The sequence below is a fragment of the Taurulus bubalis genome (assembly GCF_910589615.1).
Source record: "Taurulus bubalis genome assembly, chromosome: 5".
In the NCBI taxonomy this organism is placed as follows: domain Eukaryota; kingdom Metazoa; phylum Chordata; class Actinopteri; order Perciformes; family Cottidae; genus Taurulus; species Taurulus bubalis.
In genome coordinates, this window is record NC_136593.1 from 15,864,258 (window position 1) to 15,890,602 (window position 26,345).

Sequence of the window (26,345 nt, forward strand, 5' to 3'; positions counted from 1 at the left end):
GACTTGTATTTGTTTAATTTGTCCCCCCCCCCCCCAAAAAAACTAATTGATTATAGCACCACTTCTCTAACCTACAAAAAATATGTATGCAAAAAAAACATGCTGATGCTCAGGAAAGGGCAATGTAGATAACATACTTGTATCAAGGCAAAGGGAAATCAAGCAAACAGGCAGGTATGTCAGACTATTAAATATCTAATGTTGCTATAAAGAAGCTGAAGTCATTGATGTCCAAAATTTCCCACAATGGACAAATAGCCTCAACAGACAGAAAGAAAATCTAATTTCATCTCCAACAATTTCTTATTTTACCATTTGAACTTAAGTGGGCAGGTAATCATGATAATTGATATTTCCAATACTGAACTTTGACAAAAAACTTCAGACAAAACCAACAGAAATGTATGAAAATGTTTTTATTTCATTAGATGTAAAGTTCCATTGTCCACTGATTGAGCTACAAAGCAGGATTTTTACTTTTTTGTTGAGAAATCGGACCCAGACCTCAAAATGAAACTCAAGACCTGAACTGATCTCTTACTGGTCCAATTCCACAAGACACCCATAAAAAAACCTCTATTTTTAAACCTGGTCAGCTTTAAATGTCATGCTTCACAAAACAACTGACGTAGTAAAGCAAGTAACAGGTGTCACTAATAGAAAAGTTTTTAAAAAGTGGAACATACAAGATTCTGTCGTTTAAAAAAATTCAAAGGGAAATGGCAGGAAATGTATCGGTTTTGTTCCCTAAAGTTGAGCTGATGTATTGTCTTTTGCTCATGTTAATACTTTAAAATAATTGTGCTGTTAAAACCCTGTAGTTTCAGCTAAATGACAGCCTTGATGATGGGAGACTAAACATAAACAGTTAAGGAAGTTAAGGAAAAATGCTTTTGATCAAATGTTTTAAATGCTAAAGGTCCGTTTTTTCATAAAGCACTGGATGAATAAACTCATCAACATCTGATTTCACTCACAAGAGGCGAACATAATTTTTTATGGACAATTTCTTCACTATAAATCTTTGTTTACATATAAACAAGTTTAGATAACTTGTTGTGACTCATGTTTCCATTGTTATCAACCAATAATCCTTCACTGTAGTATGATGTCAAAAATACAGACTGATCCACTTCCATTAATGCCCAGTGTAAGCTTCTGTTTACTTGAAAGTTGTGAATAATATAAACCTGAAGAAGATCAAAAGTTTATTTAAGTAAAAAAACAAATGCAGGCACCAGCCGCACACGTACCATTTGGCAACATGTACTTTCAAAGATGTAAAACTATTTGCAAATATTCTTTATTTCTCAAGAAAGGGATGAAAAAGTAACATGGTACTTTTAGTGACTGCAGTAAAGGGTTAAGCATCCATGTAAGATCTCAAATTCAGCTGCATAATTGGTGAAATCAAAGATTTGTAATGGGCTAAGAGTTTGGGGCAATTTGTCATATTTCCTCTTGCTTCTCTTTGGGGTCTTGCATGTGTGGAAAGGCAGCATTTTGTTATTCTACGGCTTCTGTGTCCTCAGTTGGCTGTCCAGTCGCATTTTCTGCCGTCTTTGAGGCCTGTAGGATGTAAAAAAAAAGAAAGAGGGAGGAACGGATCAGTGAGGCGACAGAAAAGTCGAGGAAGTGAATGGTAGGACAGCATGAGGGTTCATTGTTTAAATAATAATGTACCTTTCTTTTCTTTTTCTTCTGTGTTTTAAGGTTTGCAGAGCTCTGTAGTAAAGTCTGGGGAAGAGGAGAGACGTTTTAGTAAAAAGGTAATCAAATGTTTAATGCAGCCAGTTTCTGTGATTATGGAGCTTGATGTAAAGTGAAGTGAAATAACAATCTTACCCGTAGCTCGGCATCCTGAACTTCATGCTCCGACTTGTAGAGCTCTGGATCTAAGGGTCCGTTGGTGATTCTGTGAGGCCCGTTGGCCATCAGCAATACTGTGAACTTAAACTGAGCTACATACTCCCCTGAGAACAAAAGACACAAAGTAGGGGGGCGGTAAATAAAAAGAGAAATATGAAAAAGCAAAAACATGATAAAAGGGGGAGGTAAATACTCACCCTCTTTCTCCTGTAGAACGCTGAAAGGCTGTACCAATTCATGTTTGGCACACTCCACCACACCCAGGCGTGCCTTGGCCTCATCCTCGAATGCTCTGACGGACGATGGAATCAAGTAAGTGCATTCAAATTTCAGCACGTGATGGATTATGTATATTAGTAGTGACACAAAGTGTGGTATTCATACCGGAGAGTAAAAGGCATGGCATCAAAGCGCCGATCAACTTCGCTGAAGAACATACGGGAAGTTTTCATCTTCAAGCCGTATTGCTTATTGGGGTCCCTCTTATAAATGGTGGTCCTCAGACCTCCATCTCTGGCCTAATTGTAAATGACAAGAGTAACAATTTAAGAAACAATAAGTGTCTCTTTATTAAAAACACTTTTTTGGCAGCAATGGGTATGAATAAAGGACTAGAAAACACACTGACCTTTCCTTCTCCAGTGCTTATCAAGACGTCCACAGCATAAACTTCATGTACCTCGAACTCTGCCTTCTCCTGGTCCTTCCTGAAATTGAGTATCAACAGCAGCCAGTGAAAAACAATTTGCTGTTACAATTTTTCAAATGTCATTTTGGATGGTTGGTTTCAGCACCACAAATCTAATTTAATTTATGTCCACTGTATTGGTTCTGTGTTACAAGTCTCAGAGCTTACAACATAAAACTAAGACTTAGTCTGGCGAGATGGAGACACGGTATATGTAATGTTTAGGTATAATGCGCATTTTTTGTGATTTGGGTGGCTGGGCCACCCATGTGTCAGCAGTCATTATGGTTTTATTGTAACATTCCAATCAGACCATAGGCATCACAAAGCTGATAGTGAATGCCCTTCGCTGGCATAAAATGCGAAAGAACAGGAGTTGAAGGTTAATTTTGCATTTGTGTGACCGCGCCAAAAGCTGGCCCAGATTTACCACTACATATACCTTTGCTGGTCTGTCGGGTTCTGAATGATTGTCTTCTCTCCATCTATGACATGTTGCTTTAGCTGATGAGACAGCATACCTTGAAAAATAAAAGTAGGGCAGAAAAATGAGTATCGAAACATCCACTTGCATGTTATGAATCTGTAACAGACATGGTCTTCACATTACATGAACAAATCTGAAAAGATGTTTTTTATGACAAATACTCACCCTCTATTGGTGAGCATTTGAATGACTGAGCAATCTTGTTCCAGGCATCTGTCACTTGAGTGTTCTGAGACACAGAAAAGGGCATCACTTTCATATGCAAAATACAGTTTAGTAGAAAAGACAAACACACTGACACAAACCAGAGTTTTAATTCTTAAGAATAATTTAAAAAGCCAATTTAAATCTTTTCATTAGCCAAAACTGTAGAAAAGGTAACTCATTAATGGTAGACATGGAGAAAACCGTGAGGAAGTGTTTCTTTGTACCTGGTTACCAGGTTTAACGAGGCGAAGAGCTGCTTCTGCACAAAGATGAGCCGCTTTGATTACGTCAGCTTTCCGGCCTGTAATGGGGTTCTCCTGCAGACACAAGACACAGTGAGAAGAGGACTTAAAGGAGTACTTCACAGGAGAACACAAAATTATGAAAAAAGCAACATTTAAAAAAGCTCCTCACCTTACTGGCTCCCACCACAAAGCTGTGAGCAACATTAGCAATGAAGCCATCAACATGAACTCCTAGATCACTACACAAAATAAAGAGTACAAGTAGAGATGAGAGTATGAAATAATAAAACAAATCAAATCGATCATGTGCCAAATTTAACTTCCTATACCAGCCCAGTTTACAAATGTTGAGAAAAAGAACCAATCAATCAGACCAACGAACTCAGGAAGGACAGAATATCATCTACTTTGAAAAAGACTAACAAAAGGTCAGACACAAATATAACATTTAATCTGTTATATCCATTTAACTGAATATGTACTTCTAGGTTAATTTATTTTTGGCTGTAGCTGAAGTACAGTGAAGGACTAATTATGAATACAAGGGAGCAGACAGAAGTCTACCCTATGAGGGTTCACAAAAAGAGAAAGATATAAACCTAGTGTGCAACCACAACACCACGAGCAACAACAAACTTTAAAACATTGCAACTCCACATGCAACACAAAAAATGTTACAGAGGACGAAAACACATGTGGCAATACAACAACTAAGATAAGCTGACTTTCTTTTTCTAAGCACAACATTGCATTAGAAAAATGTGATAATCAGGATTTAGCCGATGGGTGGCCATCAAAGCTAAAACCGGACATTTCACTTTAAAAACTGCAAAAAACACATGTTCTAAAAGTGTCCAATCATACTTGTTGTTTGCCACATACAGACAGGAAGACAAAACCGTATTGATGAAGCAGACAGTCGACAGACAAGATAATACCCTTACATACAAGCCAAGATGTCACATAAAGAGGGGTGGACAACAGACTCATCACACACACGGGAGAACAAAGGGTGACATTATTTCAGAGCGTGGTGCCTACATTTTGACCAGATCCTCATCTTTAAGTGTGTAGTCGGGGTCACTCTTCAGGGGAGAGAAGTGGCAAACACAGTTATTAACTGAGACGCTGGTGGGAAAGGCAATGCCTAGAAGAGGGAAAGGAGAACCACCAAGTCTTCATTTGGAAATCAGCCACAAGCTTAGCAAAAAAACTGTACAAGGAGGGAGTGACACTTGCATCAACAATTTGGAAGACTGACTACATCTAGACTCTTCTTGATAAGTCTACCTCAGTGCATCGGAATGACAGCATTCTCACTAGTATCATCTTTGACTCACCTTTCTTAATGTCCTTCTCCCGTTTGAAGACCTTTCCCGTCTCAGCCATGATGTAGGCATCCCCCTTAACACAGAGGGTGAGCACCGACACCCCGGGAGTGGCCATTTCCAAAAGCAGACGAAGAGCCTCTGGGTGACACACGGAAAATGATCAAGAGGTGCAGAAGAGGAACCAAATGGAGCAGGTATGAGACCAGGTATCATAACAGTTATTGTCTAAAACAGATGAGTTACAGTGACTGTGTTAACACCAAGTAAAACCAACACTGAATGCCCCCACAATTTATGATATTTGTTCAGAGAGATCCCATCAACTTGGTGGTTCAGTGGTGTGCGCAGGGTCGTCCTTCCATCAAAGGATCGATGGTTTGATCCTCGGCTGCGCTAGCCAATGTTGATGCCCCCTTGGGGAAGACACTTAACCCCAAATTGTTCCCGTACTGTGCCTATGGTGTATGAATGTTAGTTAGTCCTGATGGACAGGTGGCACCGTGGCCACTGCCATTAATGTGCGAATGATGACAAGTAGGGTTTATTAAGCGCTTTGAGTGGTCGGAAGACTAGAAAAGCGCTTTACAAGTACAGGTCAATTTACCATAAACGAACCCCGAGTCAGTTGTCAGTGAACCGACTCAAAATAGTGATTTAATTTTTCAATATTGTCAAACTCTAGGTCTTAAATAGGGTTGGGTGATATGACACATACACACCTGGGGTGACAGCGCCTTCTCAGCTGCTGCTGCACCCCCCCCCCCCCCCCTCTCTGGAACGCTCTCCCCATCCATGAGTCAGGCTCCCACCCCATCTTCATTTAAGCAAGCCCTCAAAACACACCTCTTCCAACTCGCCATCACCTGCTAAACCCCTGCACCTACCCTCCACTATGACCCACGCAGCTTCTCCAGTTTTCTTTTTTTGTTACCAAAATTGTTTGTTTGCCTTTTCATTTAGTTTGTCTATGTCTTTTGTCCCCAATGTAAAGCGTCTTTGTGTACTTTGAAAAGCACTATAAAAGTTTGAATATATATATATATATATATATATATATATATATATATATATATATATATATATATATATATAAACGTCAATCATCAGTGATTTAGCAGCACCGTTTATAATGTTTTAACGCACTCTTTGAAATATCAGCAGGCAATATTGCAAATCAAAAACAGCGTTATAATATTAGATGTTAATATGATTCTGATGAATATGATGGTATAACTTTGTCTGTCAAGTATTTAAGTGCTGGGTTTGCTGAAAAACAAACTTGTTCTTAGCAGTTAGTTAAAATGTAATTACCGACAACTCATAACTTAAAAATCACGTAGACTGTGTGACAGGGGATATTATTTAGCTCCCACTCATGCGGCAACGAAAATGTCACCTGAATATTGTTAAGAGTAACATGCAAGCTGTTACTTTGACCACATATTATTCTTGCAGCAGACATGTCAGCTATGTCAACTAACAGATCACCAGCTTTAAAAGTAAGAATAAACGAACAAAAAGAGGCCAGCCTGTAACGAAGGTCCAAGTGACTTGATGGCTTCCTGCTTATCTTGTAACGTTTGCTTATCATGTGTAACGTGAGCTGACTGTACTGAGCAACAGGCTGAGCTAACTAGCTAGCCGAAGAGCTTCACACGTTAGCTAAACAGACAGCTCTTTCTAGTCAAGGACCCGACCTCAACGCTGGTCAGCAGTAACAGAGGAGCTAATATGATCGAACAGGAGCTAGAAATGAACCAACTGTGCTCGCGAGCCCGCCCGTTGGGATAGCGTAGCCATGTACTAAACCACATGGCTGCTGCTGCTGAGGGGAAACTAACGGCTGCACGAGAGGCCAACTAGAGCAGCTCATCTCTCACTAACGGTTACTAGCTACATTTACTTACGGTTGGCGATGTCACCCCCCATCTTGTACTTGGTGACCACCAAGTCATCGGCTATGGTCTGCTCTTTATCGTCGTCGGACATCTTGGCAGTGAAGTTTCAGTCGCTCGTGGGCCTTTAACAGCGATAGCTCTCCGAAGCTCAGCACGACTCTCACGCTGTTGCTAACACCGGAGCCTCCCGGAGCCTCCCACAGCCCTCCAAGCCCCTCCCTCTTCACCGTTACGCTAACAGAGTCACAGCTACCACGACCCGCCAAAATGCAAGGGAGCCTGCCTAAAATATCTCGTGGCTCTGGATGCAGTGACATATCTATCAATTCGTTGTTCAACAATGTCAATGTTGCACCAAGTGCTGAGAAAAACTCCCGATGACAAGTTGAACATACAAAATAGTACAAATTTTTCCACATTTATGAGAAATGCTATTATAAACATATGCTAATTATCTCGTGCAAATATATATATATATTTTTTATATGTACATGTTTTATTATCATATGAAAGTATTTGTGTGAAACACAAAACTACTGATTTAATTTGCCTTCTGATGAAGGCCATGATATATGGCTTAAAGCTCCGGAAAAACATTTATTGATCCAAAGAGGTGATCCAAAAAGGATCGCACAGTAACTCAGCCAATGGCCCAGCTGGGAGTGTTAACCACTACACCAAATGTCTATAAATGGACAAAACGTTTAGTTTTATGTTTGTCAAATTACTGCTGAGATAGTTCAGAACTATTCTTTACATTCATTATTAGAATTGACTGAAAAACATAACCCCCATTTCACACAATGCACACATTATCATGTTATATAAGTTAGAATAAAACGTTTCGGCTTCAGAATAGTAATTCAAAAATATTTTAATGAGTAGAAAATGTATTTCATCATTGAATGAGGTCTCATAATATAAAAAGTCCAAACTCCAAACACATTTGTTCTGAAAAAAAAAGCTTTGTTCATTTCAAAATGTAAACAGAAAAATATAGCTTGTATCCTGTTAATTTATGGTAGTGTTTTCAACAGTGCTTTTATTTCTGGAAATGCCCCAAATCATATAGGCCTTAATACAAGAAATAACGTCTGTTGAAAAGTCAAGCATCTTGTGTTTTTTTTATTGTATCATTCATAGGCTACATTATTAACATGGCTTTAGATTGTTCCTGTTTCGGGTCCTTCATGATTATGTCTCAGAGGGAAGTTCATGAGATTTAAAATGTTCTTCATGTCGGCACTGCGTTGGGCTTCAGAAACATCCTGCTGTGCCAGTAGTCTGGATTGTCAAAAGATCTGTCGCCAACTGCAGGTTCCCCAACCCCGACTCCAGCTCGCACTTTTACATAGGGTTCAAACCCAGATCGATGTGCCGCTGTGGCCCCTACTGCTCCCTCCCCTTTTCTCTGCAGGTTGTGGTACACGACCGCATCTCCAGGCCGCAGGCCAGCAAAGGAGTCCATGTCTTCATACTCAACTGCCTCGTCCTCATCCTCGTCCTCGTCCCTTCCCTCTACCTTCAGCTCCTTCCTGTCTTGAAGAGCTTGACGCAGCTTCGGCTGTCTGTTTGTGTAATGATAGTTAATGTCGTCCACATATTCATCCTCCTTTTTCTTTTCCTCTTCCTGCTCCTCCTCCTTCTCCTCCTCCTCTCTGCCCATCCCTGGTTGTATCGAAGGAGGAGTGTCAGGCACTGGAGGGCTTTCATCTTTTTCATTACCCCTGATGTCCATGTATTCATATTCAACTTCAGATCCCTGCTGCTCTGAATCAGAGTTGTGATTGCTTCTTGTGTGACCTCCTCTGACTCCCACGGACGATGTGGTGTCACCTGAGCACGCTGTCGCTTGTGACGATACAGAAGAGGTGCGTTTCTTGTTCGGCTTCAGCCGGTGGCTGCTGTGCCGGGGCGAGGCAGCTGTTACACATGTCTGCTTGTTCATATACTCATATTCTTCTTCATCTGGGTCATCCAGGAGGCCTGACGAATGAGACTTGCTCATCCTGCCAGGACCACCCCGAGATGAAACAAGTAGGTTATCTGACAAAAAGAAAAGTGGATATAATTAGGTTTGCAGTATAAAAATATGTGAGGAGCTATGAAGAAAATACTATTAACCTGGAAACGTTGTATTCATTCCTTAAAAGGATGATTATAATAACCCAGACATATGAACCCATTTTGGAGGAAAGATAATTGACAATATAATTTCAATATGTTTCAAATATGATTGATGCTATCACCTCTCTCTGGGCTTTCTCCAGGAAGCACATATCCATTCTGGTCCTCTTCCTCCATCTCTGGTGATGGAGTCTCTGGTGGCCCGCCAGACAAGCTGTCCCTCTGCGACATGTAAGCACTGTCCTCACGTTGACGTCGTCTCTTCAGGCTACCTGTCAGAGTAAAGTCCTCACTCATCTCCAGCTCCACTGCTGTGCCGCAGCCCTCCGAGCTCTCAGACAAAGTGCGGGCTGAATTTAGTCGAGAGCGTGACTGCCACATGGCCTACACAAGACAACACAACACGCCGGCATTAGTAAACAGGCAAGAGTATAAATGTGCAGTAGTATAGTAGTAATATGTTGATAACATATTTAAATAATTTAACTTAGTTATGCTCAGTTAAACAAAACACAAAACAGTTAATATACATATGGACTGTTTTAGCTACCTGTCCTGGGTTGTCAACACCTGGGGTCATAGGCAGGTAACCCGCCACGTTTGATGGAGAAATAATCACCTTTACAAGAAAAGACAGAAGGGAGATTTAGATCCAGGAGGTGACAGAAAATACATTTCCAGATATAAAACTGGCCATGAAATTGTCAGGTAGAGGCGTCTCTTACTCTTTGAGTGTCCATCCTGGAGAGGCGACTGAGGCTCCTGGCTTGAGACAAGTAGTGAGGGGCTCGAGTCATCCCATCAACCTCCTCCCCCTGGCCCTCCAGCTCCATGTCTAGATCATCCAGGTCGTCCAGGTCTGCACTCCTCTGTGCGAGGTCATCCGGGGCTGAGTCCTGTTGGTTGCAGTCCTCCTGGTGGACAAAAGTAAGAGGTAAATTAGCATATTGCATGTACATTTTTACAGAAGTGCCACAATAAACAGAACTATTTATAGCCCACAGAAACAACAAGTGCTGTACCGATTGGGTGGCAATACTGATAAACACAAAGCCTTTCTTACTTTGATCACCAGGTAGCGAGGCGGGTCTCTGGCCATTCTGGTGAATTCATTTGCTAGCTCTTTGAATGTTGGACGGACATTCTCATCAATCATCCAACCTTGAAATTCAAAACAAAAGCCAAAGTTTGCCACTCGTTTCTTTGGAAACAATGCACCATAAGGAGCATCTGAAACTAATGAAATACAACATAAACACAACTTAGAGTCTTTAGACATGCTAGCAGTTCTGTAAGGTAGTATTTGTACAGCGATGCTTTGAGATAAATGCTAAAGTCACCATGTGAACATGCTCAAAATGCTAAGCAGCAGGTTTTCATATTTGACCATATCCACTATCTTGGTGCGGCTTGTTAGCTTGCCAACATTTGCTAATTCGATCTAAACACAAAGTCAGAAGTGAAAGTAATTTGTTTTGCAGGTATTTGGGCATAAACCAACTTATTGGACACATTCAATTTTGACCTGATGACGGTGGTACATGAAAAGAAAGAGCATCACTGAGGATTTTACATTTCATCAAGTGAATGGCCAAATTTACTAAAAATTAAAAAATGGACATCATGGTGAAAAAAAAAAATGTCAGGGAACACCAGTAATTATAGGAACCATCCTCTGGAAACTCTGACTACAAAATGTCATGGCAATTTGAATCCATCCAATATTTGTTGAGGTATTTCAGTCTGATTCATCTGCTAAAACGGATATTACTGCTTTCATTTTGTGGGTCAGACAGGATGTAAACGAAGTATAGAAGACAAGCACTCACACTTGACCATGACCATGTAGACATCAATGGTGCAAATTTGAGGCTGGGACAGACGCTCGCCCTTTTCCAATAAATCAGGAACATCCTGTGGACGCATCGCAGTGTACGGCTCTACCCCATTGGACATCATCTCCCATACTGTCACACCTAAATGAAGGGGACACATATAATGTAGCATAAAACAGCACGATTGGTGCAGCTGGAACATTCACACCTCCACTTGTGTTCATATTAACAACAATATTACCACAACTGGGATTTGTAAACTGGTTTAAAACTTACCGTAACTCCAGACATCGCTCTGATGTGTATATCTGCGAAACAAGATGCTCTCTAAGGCCATCCATTTGATTGGTGTCTAAAGATGTAAACAGAGAATGTCTTCATTAATTAAGTCAGTGAAAACAACAGAACAAGTGTTCAGTGAACGTGCGCAAATAAGTTAATGTCAAAGGCTCTGTTAATGAACTTTGATCATGTTAGTGAGTATTGAATCTTTTCTCAACCAAGCTACGGACCTTGACCTCATTGTAAAAGTACTTCTTGTCATCAGGGTAAAGTAGGTCTGCAATGCCGTAATCGGAGATCTGTGCTGTGTAATTATTCTTCAGGAGCACATTTCTCGCTGCCAGGTTCCTGTGGACCATCCTGTTCTCCTCCAGGTAATACATCCCCTGATGAGAAAGGAAAACTATGCCTTTAAGGGCTTGTAATATCAGTGGAATAGACTAAATAGTGCTCTTCACACAGCCTACACTGACAAACAAAAAAAGGTTGATCCTTTACCTTTGCAATTTGAACACACCAGTTGAGCAGCCTTTGTGGGCTGAGTTTGTTCTTGCAGTTCCTGATGTGCTCCAGCAGGGAGCCCTGAGTGCTGAGCTGGGTGACGAGCTGCAGGCTGGCACCGGGACAGATACCCAGGGTCCTGACCACGTTAATGTGGTCCATGCTTCCAATGGTCATCATGTGCTGTAGTGAGCATTAAGAGTAAATCATGACACATTTTTTAAATAAATGCCAATCTTTAATACAGGTTTTAAAGAAATACTTAAATAATTTTAGTATCAAACATTCACTTCTTGTAGGCTGTGAAAAGTTTGAAGATTGCTTCTTCAAGGAGGCTTGGATTCAAGAGAAAAAGGGAAGATTCAACATCATAATGTCCGAATAAATCTCTCAAAATAGTAGACTTCTCTCTATGTTCAATATATTACAAATACATTATCCTCATATCGGCAATAGATGCTGTTGCGGAGAAAATTAGTTCTTGAAAACCTGTTTTAATACAGATCATCTGAGCAGTGCTACAGGAGTGATTCGAGAAGTTTCATTTTGCATCATCTTTTAGTTTTTTCGTGACTTCTGTAAACCCAAGATGACTCCTCAAAGTTGCAAGCTACAAACCTTTCAGATTCACCTTTCAAGCCTACCTTCAGTGAGTATTTGGTACACAAAATATATTTTCTTTTAAGTCATGTTTTCTCACATCTGTCAGCTCATAGAAGGTCTGCCGTTTGGTACGATCATGAATCGTCTTTATGGCCACAGGAAGCTTCACTGTATCACCCTCAGGGATCCAAATGCCCTGTGTGGTAAGACATAGATACAGATTCATGATAACTCAATATTCAATGTGCAAGAGGAGGATGGAATCGACAACTGCCACAATCAACAATACCTTATGGACTGTTCCAAACACTCCGTTACCCAGCAGCTTGATCTGACGGAGCTCTGTGGCCTTCAGGATTCGAGCATGGACTTTAGACCCTTTTTCTCCAGGATCCAGAGGTTCAAAACTCTGAAAGACCCACAGATCATGTGTTCAAACAAACTTTAACTGAATCATAACAACATCGTAGAGACCTCAGACCCTGACTGACCTCTCCGCTCTCCATGTATCTCCTCATGGCTCGCTTGCGACGGATGGCAAGACCTCGTCGATACAGAACAGTCAGCATGAAAACAGAGAATGAAACAAAGAGGAAGGCAATCACTCCCAGGACGATGGCTGTGGTCGCTTGACTGATGACAGATGAAAAGGAAGAAGAGATGTCACATGACCTGTTAGCAAATCAAAATGACAAAGTTATATAAAACTTGTCAGATTCAACTTACCCGGAAAGGTACCGAGAAGACCCCTCACATTCTCCAATTCCCGGGCCGTAGCACCTATAAACACAGGAAAGAGGTGAGTTTCAACACAAATATGTTAATTCACACAGAGATAACTCTACTCCTATCTCACCCTTGGGTGCAGTTGATGTGGCATGGTTCACAGCTGCCCTGCCTGTTGGGGTATTTAAAGATAACTTCCTCTCCTCCCATCACGCCCTCAGGACACAAGGAGACACAGTGTGGACCGTCCTGCAGGCTGGCACATGCAACACACTGATCTGCCCCCTGAAAAGACGAAGGGACAGTTCAGTTGACAGATGAAAGCAAAGCAGACAGAAGCCAGCAGCAATATGGAGTATAATTATGTCACTAGGTGGCAGCAACCAACCCAAAGTAACTATAACACAATTATTGAGATTCGAGAATTTGTTTTGTGAATATCACTGTTCAGCCTGTTTTTTGTCTCACTGAAGAGAGAGAATCATACCGGGCCTGTGCAGGTCTGCTTCCCCTCCTGAACCTTACACTCGGGGTGGCATGGCATACACTCTCCTGATTGAGTAGCAAACTCTCGCCTCTCCCTGCAGTCAAAGCAAAAAGTCAATCACTTTCAAAATCTGCAGATAAGATTGAAACCCTTCGGACAGCAACGCCACAGCAAACATTACTCATATTAAGACAAACACTGAATTATATTATTCATATCAATGTTTTTTTTGTTAAGACTCACCCAGTTAAGAACATGCAATCTGTCACGCACGTTCCAACCCTGCTGTACTTCTTGCAAGACAGACACTGGTTTGGCCCCGGGCCCCAGCAGCCATCAGAGGAGCACAGGGGGTCGCACACATGGCCCTCACCAACTGCAAACACAACAGAACAAAACAATACTGTATCATCATCATGAACACTGAACACTGGAGCTGGTTAAAAATTATCTTCTCTCACTCACCACACTCATCTCTCGGTCTGTTTTCCTTGACGTCAATGTGCTTCTGGCGTCGCTGTGGGCGAGAGCCGCTGGTCAAGATACGCGTCCAGTTGACGGTGTCATGGTAGCAGAGTTCCTGGTTTCCTGTGACATAGACGCCGCCATCGTTGATTTTTCGCAGCGAGCGTAGCCCCAGCGAGGTCAAAGAGCGGATCTTCATCACCAGAAGAGAGTATCCTCTGAAATAGAAGGTAGAAAATAAATGCTGTGTAAGAAATTACTAGTTGACAATGTTCTGATTGTGTTGAAAATACTAAAGAAGCAAAGAAGTGCTTCATAATTGTATGCGCAACTATATTTTACTTTGGAGATCATCTTTCTGAATTTGTGAGGTTTAAACATTTATACAAAAATACAGATTTAAAATATTAAAGTATCCAGGGTTTCCAGTTACTCAAAATCATATAAATGACAGGACATAAACTGATCGCACACAGGTCTGATTTTATTCTGGCTTGATTGCTCATTTAGTGAATGTCACTGATCCAATTTGAGAAACCTTTTTTTGGGACTTGACTGTATGTCTGAATTTGTGAACCTTAAAAAACAAAAGTCCCTCTATATTTATGTCATTGAAATTGCAGAACTTGTAATTACGTACAGAAAATATGAAAGAGAAATTGAAACTACATATATTCAAGTAAATGTGTGTCAATGTAAAACACTTTAAAGCTACAAAACAAACAATGTGGTATTTACATTTCAACATTACGTGAGTAGTCAGAAGTGATTCAACTTTGCCATGAGGAGTTCAGTTGCTCACAAGGATAAAATAATTTGTTGGATCCATAAAAATACAGCATCACATCCCCAAATATTGCAGCCAAATAACCAATCAGAAAAAGCATGCAAATAAACCATGTAAATTCATTATAGAGTTGCACCCACCACCATCTCAATCACACAATCCCAGTACTGTAAAGTAAAATACAGTATAATAATATTTAAACCAAGAATAATGATTTTAAACCGAGATGCATGAAGAGGCGGATAGAGGCGGATATATGTTCAATATTTACTGTACCTTCTAGAGCTCACTCCTCTACATGGGGTAAACACAAGGTATAACAAGGGAACAAAGAGTTACAAGACAATCAGATTCATGCCAGTGATGCTTAGTCTGCAATGCAGTAAAATATACAACAACAACACAATTATAACAGGACCTTAGTCAACAAGAGAAACAAAAACAATGTTAGAATGAAGCTCACTTGTAAAGTGTTCTGCCCTGAATAGTTTGGAGGTTGGAGAAGACTGACAGGTCAGACAGGTTTTCAGGCCACGACTGGATGCTGAGGATGTCTGAAAAGAAAGACATTGTATTCCAGAGAACTTAACCAGTCTGCAAAACACTGTGAGGTGACTTTCAAAAATGTACATTGAAGGTTTCAACACACCTGTAATCTCCCGAACAGTGTTGAAGATTTTCAGTTTTTCTGGATCGAGGGCTGGTACATCGTTGTAAGCATCACTTTGGAAAGAGAAAACAAAAGATTAAAAAAATAAAGACCTGTTCCAAAAAAAGCATCCAGAAAGGACAAATGAAAATACTTATTAACCTACTATATACCGCAATTACTTAATTAATTAATTGAATTAATGGCAACTGTGTATGAGTTTACCCTTCGATCCCGGTCACCAGGAAGTGCAGACTGCCCTGGATCTTAGTGCAGTTAATGAAACTGTCGATGTTAAGAGCATCTACTGTCTGTTTAGCTGTCCCTTCTTTGGTGCCATGGCAAGCTGGGAGGAAGAGGAAGAAGAGGAAGAAGAAAAGGTTCAGAGCAAATACAGTCAGTTAGAGCCAACTAGTACAGGGCTGGAAATACCTGAGTACATTTACTCAAATACTGTACTTAAAATTGTTAGCTACTTAGTCAGTTTCATTTTATGCTACTTTATTCTACACCTACTCCACATTTTATTGAGACATTTTTATTTAAACACATTTATTTGACAGCAGATTCATATTTTAAATACAAAAAATATGATCAACATACTTTCTTGTTGATTTAGCTAACCAACTGTACAGAAAAACAATTTATATCTGTTCCATTTTGACCAGCTATACAGTACATGCTGCTGACACATAATATAACATAATATATAACATAACATAACATAATATATTATAATATAATATAATCACCAGGGACACTGTTAGCCCAGCTTGTCTCTAAGTTGCATTAAACAATTGTCTTCTTTGTTGAATTAAAAATACCTTTTGGACAGAGGCCTCCACAAGGTTCACATCTTTTCACTCCGTTTTTCTCCACCTCCATTTTATCAGGCGGGCAACTGCTTACACAGGAGCTTCCGTGCACCACAAAGTTAACTTTAAAAAAGAAACAACAAAATGCAACTGCTGCTTTATGAAAAGCTTGGAATGCTGAACAAGATATTGTACAAACATAAAAAGTGCATTGATGCTATAAGGAGAACAGCAACTGTATATGAACTGTGAGTCTGTGTGAACATAATAGGCAGTGTGTGTCAACTCACGAGGGCACTGGGCCACACAGATGGAGCCATACTGGTATTTGGCATTGGGATTGGGCTCCACTTTGAATGTGTACTTGTTGTAGATGAGGGTCTGGGGACACTCGGGCACGCAGGCGCCCGAGTTGTTGAAGTTCCTGCAAGCCTGAAGATACAAACAACACAGCTTATAGATATGTTTTGTTTGTTTATATTTATGATCAAACTTTTTCACAGCAAACATTTTGATCAGTCATAGTAAGAAGACCACACAATGGTGGGTCTGTTCTTCTCAAATGTCCCAGTGCGTTATTGCTTAATGGAAATTAGCCACCATTAATTTCATATTATACACCTGTGCTTTACCTGCTGTGACGTGGAAAAATGTCATCTGTGTTAAAAGGACTATTGAAGCAGTAGACTCACAAAGCAGTTTGTATCCAGAGGTCCAGTGCAGCCTCCGGCACACTCAATGTGACAACACTCGCTTGGGTTTCTACCAAAGCATCGGCTGTTACACTGAGGGGCGCACACAGTCTTTGTCACTGAAAGAGTTGAGAGTATAGTAACTAGTTATTAGAACCTCCATCATGCCAACCCATACAACATCCTTACACGTGCAACTTTTTCAGAAAGAAAAAGACACCAGAACTGAGTTGATCCATGGGAAGTAAATGTCACTCACAGATCTGGCACGTGTCATTTCCTGGACCCCAACATGGAAGGTCTCCACATGCTTCGTCACAAGGCTCTACAATACACATGTATTATCAGAAGGTGCATTTTTACATTTTAAAGCAGACCAAAGCAAAAGTATGACATTAAAATGGAAGGTAATTGATGCTTGTGTGTTTCATTTTTTTCCACTCACTTTCAGGCCCATTGCTCTCAATCATGATATTTGTTGTTCCATCCTTCACGATGTCCAGCCAGTTCACCTGCGGTGCGTAGTTCAGGAACTTATTCTGGATGATCTTGACTCCTCCCTCCAGTATCTCTGTGGGCGGCACACAGGCATTTAAATGGGGAAAGATAATTAGCAAAGCAAGCCTGAACGGGCCCATGACTCATCCTTTACTATTGCTTAAACAAACTCAGTATAATGTACTAGAGCTCATATTACAATGGCAGTTGAGACATTCCAGGAACTTCACATCACTGCGCCTGCACACACCGCAGCTCGCCGGCGACCGGTACACTGTGCAGGTGTGGCTGCACTGTGTGGGTGTGGGAGCTCCAACAGTAACCGAGTGTCACATCCTTATCCAGCCTCCCACACTTGAACACACTAACCGAGTGACGTCCTGTGTACCTGTGAGGTGTGTCAGGCCCAGTTCTTGCAGGCCGTACATCCCGTCCTTCTGGTAGTTGACCATCACAGCCAAAGCGTACTGGCCCTCATACAGCGTGGTGCCTCTGATGACACGCAGGTCATCCAGAGGTAGGTGGCTGAACTCGTTGACGGCGATCAGGATGTAGCCTGTCACCTCCCTGATAGACTGCAGGGTTAGAAAATAATGAGAAGGGGATATGAAAGAAAATACAGGCGTCCAGAAGAACATTTACCGACTTTCCTCTGATTTTGTTAGTCATAGTGATTGTTATCAGTCACAACATGTGTGTTTTGCTTGTATTGTCAGTAACTGTGCTTCACCATGGCTGTGATTGATTTAGAAAAGGATATAAATGAGCTCATTGTGCATCTGAGACAGTAGACGGTGACAAAGATTTGGCTTAATGTTAATCCATATCCTTGTCTAGACTGGTTACCATGCCGTTTTTTGCAATGACACAAAAACAATAGCTCTGTGAAAGTAGTATTGATGATCTGCTCTCACTATAGATTAGAGTGCATGACTCCTCACCTGCAGGAAGGAGAAGTTTCTGGTGTGATCCATCATGGTAATCTCAAGGTTGCCCATCACGATCTCACAGCCGGTGTACATCTCTGTCATCAGGTTGTACTGGATCTCAGAGTTTCCCGTCGTGCTCAGAACGTTCTTGGTGCCGGAACAAATGACTACTGCAAAAGCAAAGAACAAACTCTTGTTAATGCCAATATGTTTAGATCCCATGAAAAGACCAAAAACAACACAAAAATGAATCGACCCAAAAAATCATTCTGCTGATCCTACACACTGCTGTAAATACTCACAAACCCCAAATATGTATTAATCCGCAGCTGAAAATGTCCTCAACAAATATAAACATTTTAAACTACAGTGCACTGCAGTTTTGAGAAAATGTGTAGCCTTTTTAAATAAAGAGCCAAAGTGAACCCCAAAGTGCTGGGTTTTGACAAATCTCATTAAAAATCCCATTGACATTTGTAACCATGCTAATAACTTACAAATCATGCACACCATGTTGTATTGGCTCGCTTCATGTCTAGCTAAGAACAGTCGTGAGATTTGTAGTACAATTATTTGCATTTTAGAGACAGTAATGTCAGTCATCAGTAGTATATTAGTATATGCATCTTTTAGGGTATAGTGTCACAAAAGTCAAAAAGAAAAAGAAATCACTGATGTTTTACGCAATTGTATCACAATACAATTAAAGTAGTTGAATAATTTTTGAGGGAACAGTGTGTGCTTTATACCACCACTGTGTTCCCTGCTCACACAATATCAATGGAGGTACTGTAACAGTGTGAAACAAGCTGAGGATTGTACACGGGACATGTCCTTCTCTGAGACAAACATACAAGGCCTTGTTTATGGCCTGTGGGAGTTCAGCCATTTAGCGTCACTTGAAGGCTGCTTTGCTATTCAAATGTCAGACAGGAGAGAAGCAGCAGAGAGAAAGGGAAGGACAGAGAGGAAAGAGAATTAAACATGATTATTGTTCTCAATGTCATGTACTTTGACTAAAAATACAAACACGCACTGGATAATATACACATTGTGCAAACGCAATATGTCCTCATACTTTTAGTCTAGGGTTGTTTTTCAATAGTCTAGTCTCCTCAGTTCAACTTAAAGGAACTCTAAAGATTCAACATATGTTTTTGATATAATAGTGCACTTCCATGGGTAAGGTCTGTTTCAATATGACACTGACTTCCTGCACAAAGCAAGGTCCAAAAATAAATGGTTTTCCTCTTGTCATTTGGTATGGAAGAGTTTGACTGGCCTTTACCCATCCAGCACCTTTGGGATGAGTGGAGACCCAACTGCGAGCCGGGCCTTATCGCTCCACGTCAGTCCCTGACCTCACTTATGCTCTTGTGGTTAAATGGAAGCGAATCACTGCAACCGGGCTCCAAAATCACTTGAAATTCTTCTCAGAGAACAGAGGCCTTTACAGCAGCACACTATGTTCATCAATCATACAGGTGTAATAATTAAACCTCCAAATATGTTATCTGAATCTGAATTTATGAAGATGGATTATCCAGAGTAATTAGGATACTGTTTCTGGATTTGTTTTAGATAAATAAGGTCCTCTCTAATTATTTGTGCACCACAAACAAAGTCCCATGGCCCTCCATTTCTCTGGGGATGGTGGCAGAAATCTCAAAGACTTATGTCTCAAAACAGGAGTGAATAAAACTGCATAGTAACTGGATATCACTAGAAACAATAGTGATTTTATTTTGGTATTCTAGGGAACTTAAACCTTTTATCTCAGTCTAAACATAATCACGAACCAGTTAACTCCTGTGGACTTGTTGTTGATTTTGTTGCACTCATTGAGGATATAAGGAATGTTTTTGTTACACTCAGGTCACACACCTGATATGTGCTCGACACTCACAAGCACATTCCTTCTGCTGACAACAGAGTCAAAATGGAGCCGAGTACGACAACATGATCAACAAGGGCATAAAAGGGCTAATGATCATTAACCTTACGAGGCAAAGAGAGAGAGAGAGAAAGAGAGAGAGAGAGAGAGAAAGAGAGAGAGAGAGAGAGAGAGAGAGAGAGATGCATGCATGCAATGAGTATGTCCATAAAGTCCTGATAAGAGTCACCTTATTGCGTTCCCAGGAACTGGCTCTGTACCAAATTTCTCAAAGGGTCAATTCACTTAACTCACAAAAACACCCATTGCATGAATTTTGTTTTATAATCTGGGAAACTCCAGCCGTGAATGGAATTCAAGCTTTCTTTCCAGAAATAACGTCTCATCAAAGTGACATGTGGATTATCAAGAATAATCAGGACATTGTTCGGAAGATAACAAGTTGCTTTTGATTATTTTAAATGTAACAATTCCGTGGAGGCAGGAGGCTCAAAGGCAGACATTTTAATAATGTGTCCAAGTGTTGACCAGTGTGGCTAGTGGGAAGTGTAAGATGTGTTTTAGTGTAATTTGGGTGAACTGACTGACCCTTTAAAGGGAATCCCCACTGCCTTTACACACTAAGATGAGTTCACTTGTAAGGACGAGTACTACTAAATGTCAGTTCTGTCTCTGGAGGGAGCTGCTCCCAGAAAATAAGCCTGTATGGGCGATCTGGATTTAAGAGGACTAAACATGTTTAACAGAACATGTTTCAAACAGGGGGCATTGAGTTTGAAAGATCTTAGCAATTACTCAGCAGACAGGGTCAAATTGTGCATTCATGCCAAGTAAAAAAATGGGAACAACAGGAAAACTGTTATTCTGACTTGGGAGCTTGACGGCACGGTTTTGATATTATTAGGAAAAACACCATTTTGAAAAGACTGATTACATATAGGTCAGATGTCCTACAATAAAATCACTGAATAATGACCATGTCAATATAATTGATATCAGATGATCTTTTGTCTAAGACTAATGAGTATTATGTGTTTTTAGAGCTTGACCCATATATCGGCCTCAGTTGTGACCAAATCTCCTTCAGTGAAACAGGACATTATCTCTTTAACATTAGTAACTAAACGATTTATAGATGCCCCCATTTTGCTTCATGTCAGGGTTATCACCATGAGTTGCAATGACTAATATACTTTTTAGAAACTTTTGCTCATTAAAAGCCATTCAATTGAAATCATGTCAGTTTATGAGCTGCTTAAGGGTGAAGCTCTTTATCAACCCCACCTTAAGCTATCAGTGGATGACTTGCTGCTGTTGACTCTACGCCGTTTGAATTGCCTGTTGGGAAATACTCAACAACATCTGTGCACGTACGTTCAAGAACCTTCCACACGTCACAGTCTGTACAGTATGCATACAGTTCAAGCAAAACTCACTCTAGAGGGGGACAAACCGGTATACACACATGCAATGCAGTGTGCGGACAATACACAAAGTGTAGCTGCAGAAGCTGGGAATCTCAACAGGCTGAGTGGGTTTTTTTCTGTCAAAGGAGGACTTTCAGTGTTGGCAGATGGATGATGGAGAAAAAAGGAATGGGGTGGAGGGTTCAGAGTTAATGCACACACCGACACACAAACACACACACACACACACATTAACAAGTGCACATGCGCACATTGGCCCTTTTTTGTGAGACTGAGTGTCTTAGTGCCAAGTCTCTTGCTCACTCTTTTCAGACACCGCATGTCTGCCTTCCTACATACTCCATTATAACTATCATATACAGGACATGAACTCAAAGCAAAATGGGCTCATTGTCCCAGGCACTAAAGTGTAACCCAACACATGACGAAAAAACACAACACGGGTCAAGTGCAGCTGTTTTTTCAAAAAGAAGAGAGGGTGAGAAAGAAAAGAAAAGGAGGAGGAGATAAACAAGCTCAATAAAGCGGTTGAGACGATGACTGAGGTAAACAGAAACTTGGCACAGGATGTGCCAGAGATTACTGCATACCTTACAAGTGAGCGTACACACACACACACACACACACACACACACACACACGCACACACACACACAAACACACACACACACACACACACACACACACACACACACACACACACACACACACACACAAAGACACCTGAGCACATGAACTATTTTATTTTTGGGTTTCACTGCCAAATGAACTGTAAGATTTATTTTGTGTGTTCCCAGCGTGCAGGACCACTCCGACTTTGATGAAGAGACTAAAGCACACAGAGTTTCTTAACATCATGCTTTGGCAACAGGAGCGGCAGCATATTTGCTTTTTGAAGTCACACCTGTAAGAGGACAGACGCAATTTAAAGAGGCACCACCTATTTTTGTTTTCTTGAAAGATAATAAATCTAATTTTACACTGATTCATGAGCCCCCCCCTGAAACGTCAAACATGTAAACCCTGACACATGACATGTGCATAATTTTGTCATGATGGTATTTTTGACACAACAACTGTATTTTAAAATGAATGTGCGACAAGTTGGCTATATCTGTGTTGTTTACTTACAACGTGAACATGTTTGTCTAATGTGTGTGTGCTGTGTGGAAAAAACAACAACTATATTACCATTGGTTATTTTTATTCTAGTCTGGTTGGCCAATTAACCTCATATTACAACTGCCATGTTGATCAAAAGTACATGGTGTACATGTACACCTTTCTACGTCAACATAACAGCATTTCTTTCATAACTATAGGTTACTGCACAACAAAATCCTGTTCAACAACTGGCTTAAGTAGCAGGACTGCTGGGAGAAAACTCTGCTTTGTCTTCATCTTGTCGACATGACTAACTCTGAACAAACAAATGTTTCAATCAATGTTTGCATCAATACTCCGATTCAATATAAACATGTTTAATGAAACATTACGTACACACCAAGTTAACTTAGTTTAGTGTGTTTTGTACTTGGTTATGGATTTCAAAACGCATTTGCAGTATTCATTACATTACAGAACCTCTTACAAACAATCAAATCTTCCTTCTCATGTGATCATGTGACTTTTTATAATACTGTTTTTACTTCAGGTGCCAGAGGCTTTGTCACCTGAGCATCAGCGGCCTAAGCATCGATGATCTCATGTTCACATTGTTTTTCTCAAAATTAGAGCACCACTTGATTCACCTACAGCCAGGTGTCTGCAACAAGAGCACGAGGTCAAAGTTTAATGAGTCTCGCTGGGATTCAAATCACAACACCTCTCTCTGCCTCCAACACGTCAAGTGAATACATGTAGATCTTTATTCAAGTAATCTTGGTGTATTTAAGGATTTCCATGTTATGCTACTTTATACTTATTTCAGAGGGAAGTATTACACTTTTTACTTTAGTAAAATAGCTACTTTTATTAGAATCATTGTTGGCAACAACACATTACTAAGTTGCAGCCTCTAAATTGTGAGGTTTTGCTGCTTTGCATTCTGCCAAGTATGCACTTTCATTATACTTAAAGCAGGTCTTTTTACTATTATTAATATGTTTACATTATAGTATACTTTTACTTATATATACTCATGCCTATTCTATTTCACCGTATATACTGTACTTCTATTTCACTGTACATACTTTATATACACTTTATATACTTGAATTTTCTTAAATGTAATATGTTCTGCTCTGCTATTTTATAGTATTGTATATACTTTTATATTTGTATGTTTACTCTGTAACTTTGCTTGCTGCTGCTACAAACAATCCCCCCCCCCCCCCCCCCCACCTGCAGGGATGAATACAGTATCTATCTATCTATCTATCTATCTATCTATCTATCTATCTATCTATCTATCTATCTCATTTTAATTTTAAAGGAAATATATTTTGGGCTGATGTGGTTGTCAGTCAACAGGTGGTGTAAGGTTGGGCTCCTCTGTCGCAAAGCCTTGAAACAATTGAGACAAACATGATAAAGCTCACACAGAGTCGTAGGAGAGGTGCGGGTGACTCACAGCAAACAGGTTGTACGTGTGCGGAACAGGTTCCCGTGTGGTTTGTGAGGTATAGGACAGGTGTTTTGTTACCAGGCTATAGAGCAACTCTAATTCAGGGTTTGAGATTTTAAAAGTAGCGATGCTGAACTGTGTGTGTGTTTGTGTGTGTGTGTGTGTGTGTGTGTGTGTGTGTGTGTGTGTGTGTGTGTGTGTGTGTGTGTGTGTGTGTGTGTGTGTGTGTGTGAGCCCACCTCCTTGTGTCTGTGCGCTGCAGATTTGGAGAGCACACGGCAGCAGGATGCACAGCACCTGTTGCACCTTCCTCATGAGAGCGGTCATCCTCACTCAAATTTCCAAGCTGGTGACGTTTTAAACAAACATTCCTGTCACATTTGTCACAAATCGTCCTCGGTTCTTTCAATCCATTTAGAAACCGTAGTTGCTGAGTTAATCCAAATGTTCTTTCTCATCCCTTTCCTTGGCTTTCTTCTAGTATTCAAATGAAGACGCACATCCGCCCTGTAGTGGAAACCTGCTTGTGTTTTCTCTGTTTGACATTTAACTGAGCCGTAACTTTACGAGCTGCCCGCTTCATCTCGTGAGAGAGGAATCACTACAGCGCAATGATTGGATCGCAGCGCGCAGCCAATCAGCGGCGGGACCGTCTGGTCCTTTGGCACTGATTTATGTGGGAGGGCCCGGTGCCGCAGCACCTACAAACATGGAGGAGGCAGTCGATCAAGAGTTTCATTCTCGAAAGTCACTGAATATACGTTGGGCCATGAAACACATGGATGGATGCATTCAGGGACAAGTGTCAGTCTTCAGTTTGTGGGATCCATTTTGTAAAATGACAATATGAATAATTTGTTTATCAAGTGTTTATTCAAGGCCAAATAGTTTGGATGCGGAAGGCTTTAAATGTGATGGTGCACAGCGCGTCGGCAGTAAAGTAAGTTACTCAGCAATTAAAAAAAAAAGTTGGGCTACAAAGTGCTTCACAATAAAAACATGCTATGGCACACAGGTGTATATGGCAAAAGTCAAATTACCAACAAAATAGAATTTACAAAACAGAAATAACAAAACAGAAAACAAACTGTAAGAAAGTGTGAGAGTTGGTTTAATAGTGAGGTGTACATTATTATGTTACAAGGCAAAGACAACAACAGAGCTTTCACAACAATGTGATGATGGAGCATTTAGCCATTACTTTTGTTTGACAGTTAAGATGGGCGATGTTGACAGAGAGTAATTGGTCACAATCAAACCAGGAACATTGTAATTACATGGCACATTGAGCTCCACGGACAAGATCAGAAAGAGGCATGTATTATCATGTGCACGATTTTTGGTACCAGCATCTGAAAAGAAGTGAGATCATCTACAATGTGATGCCAGTGACAATATGCCATTTGTTCTAAAAACACTGCACTGATTCTCTCCCTTGATCGTTGTGGGCGAAGATGTGCAGGAGTGAGATTTGCCCCCTTATGCATGTGTCATACATGTAGTGAACATTGTGTACACATCATTTGAACTCTTCACATTTCTATGCTCAATCACTGAAAAATGCAAACACAGAGTCAACATATTATTACGGTCAGAACAAGCGAATCACTTCCTCTTGCCCCCCTCATAACCAAAATAAATGCACCCCTTCTAACCTCTAAAGAAGACAACAAATCATGCACCCAAAAAAATGTGTTATCTTCCTGCTCCTTTGTACAAGTCACCTTGTCACACGTGATCCTCAGGAACATTTCATGCATCTGTTGTCTTAACGATCGGGCTTTGACCCCTCCACTCCTTTTTGTCAGTGCCCTGGTAATATAAGATTGTTTTATTGCTGTATCATTCTATTGCTGCATGATCGTACTGATGTACTTCGGACTAATTTGTGACAGAGTGAACAGTGTCAGCTAATTGCTTGACATGTGAGTATTATTAGGAATCTAGTCAAGTTGCACAGCCATCTTATCTAGTTGTCACCATGTCGGTTTGTCACTCAAGCTTCATGAAAACATCGTCGCCTGAGTGGGCGAGCCAGCTGAACTGCTCTAGAAACTGGCTATGCCTGCAGCTCCAGTCTCTCTGTCTTTCACTCACAAACACACACACACACACACACACACACACACACACACACACACACACACACACACATACACACAAACTAGCAATGCAAACTTCACCATCTAAGCAGGTTTCATTCCATAGATTTGTACATCGGACAGTCAGGTGTTCACCAGAAAGAGTCATCTACTTCTTCTCCAATCAGTTATTTAAAATGTACAAAGAGCGTTCAAAACAAATGGTTAATATTTGACCACGACCAGGAAGTCGTTC

At 40.6% G+C, this 26,345-nt stretch overlaps 2 protein-coding genes across 2 annotated transcripts; both read right to left on the reverse strand.

Annotated features, from left to right (window-relative positions):
* Positions 1–436: 436 nt before the first annotated feature.
* On the reverse strand, positions 437–6,816 carry LOC306736724 (proliferation-associated protein 2G4-like; the record flags this gene model as incomplete). Its single annotated transcript, XM_079218385.1, has 13 exons — positions 437–1,569; positions 1,684–1,737; positions 1,846–1,973; positions 2,067–2,161; positions 2,254–2,387; positions 2,498–2,576; positions 3,000–3,078; positions 3,210–3,273; positions 3,476–3,568; positions 3,666–3,735; positions 4,538–4,643; positions 4,837–4,965; positions 6,735–6,816. 13 exons carry the CDS (start codon positions 6,814–6,816, stop codon positions 1,507–1,509), a joined length of 1,176 nt encoding a protein of 391 aa, XP_079074511.1. The 3' UTR covers positions 437–1,506.
* A 775-nt stretch (positions 6,817–7,591) lies between these two features.
* erbb3a (erb-b2 receptor tyrosine kinase 3a) lies at positions 7,592–24,455 on the reverse strand. The gene is made up of 29 exons (XM_079218440.1): positions 24,248–24,455; positions 18,134–18,291; positions 17,581–17,767; positions 17,140–17,265; positions 16,954–17,019; positions 16,695–16,813; positions 16,293–16,434; positions 16,012–16,125; positions 15,413–15,533; positions 15,188–15,261; positions 15,002–15,092; positions 14,815–14,832; positions 13,752–13,969; positions 13,530–13,662; positions 13,287–13,380; positions 12,930–13,084; positions 12,800–12,853; positions 12,565–12,706; positions 12,363–12,482; positions 12,171–12,269; positions 11,468–11,653; positions 11,200–11,355; positions 10,964–11,039; positions 10,682–10,828; positions 9,916–10,013; positions 9,578–9,766; positions 9,403–9,471; positions 8,975–9,236; positions 7,592–8,771 (listed from the first exon to the last, which is right to left on the reverse strand). Exons 1-29 carry the CDS (start codon positions 24,333–24,335, stop codon positions 7,960–7,962), a joined length of 4,314 nt encoding a protein of 1,437 aa, XP_079074566.1. The 5' UTR covers positions 24,336–24,455; the 3' UTR covers positions 7,592–7,959.
* Between the last annotated feature and the right edge of the window lie 1,890 nt (positions 24,456–26,345).

Coding starts and splice junctions, on each gene's coding strand:
- erbb3a (XM_079218440.1), bottom strand. CDS start 24,335: ATGACCGCTCTCATGAGGAAGGTGCAACAGGTGCTGTGCATCCTGCTG. Junction 12,707..12,799: donor TCTTCTCGGTACCTTTCCGG/GTAAGTTGAATC, acceptor ATCTGTCATCAG/TCAAGCGACCACAGCCATCG. Junction 10,829..10,963: donor GAGCGATGTCTGGAGTTACG/GTAAGTTTTAAA, acceptor CCCTTCATTTAG/GTGTGACAGTATGGGAGATG.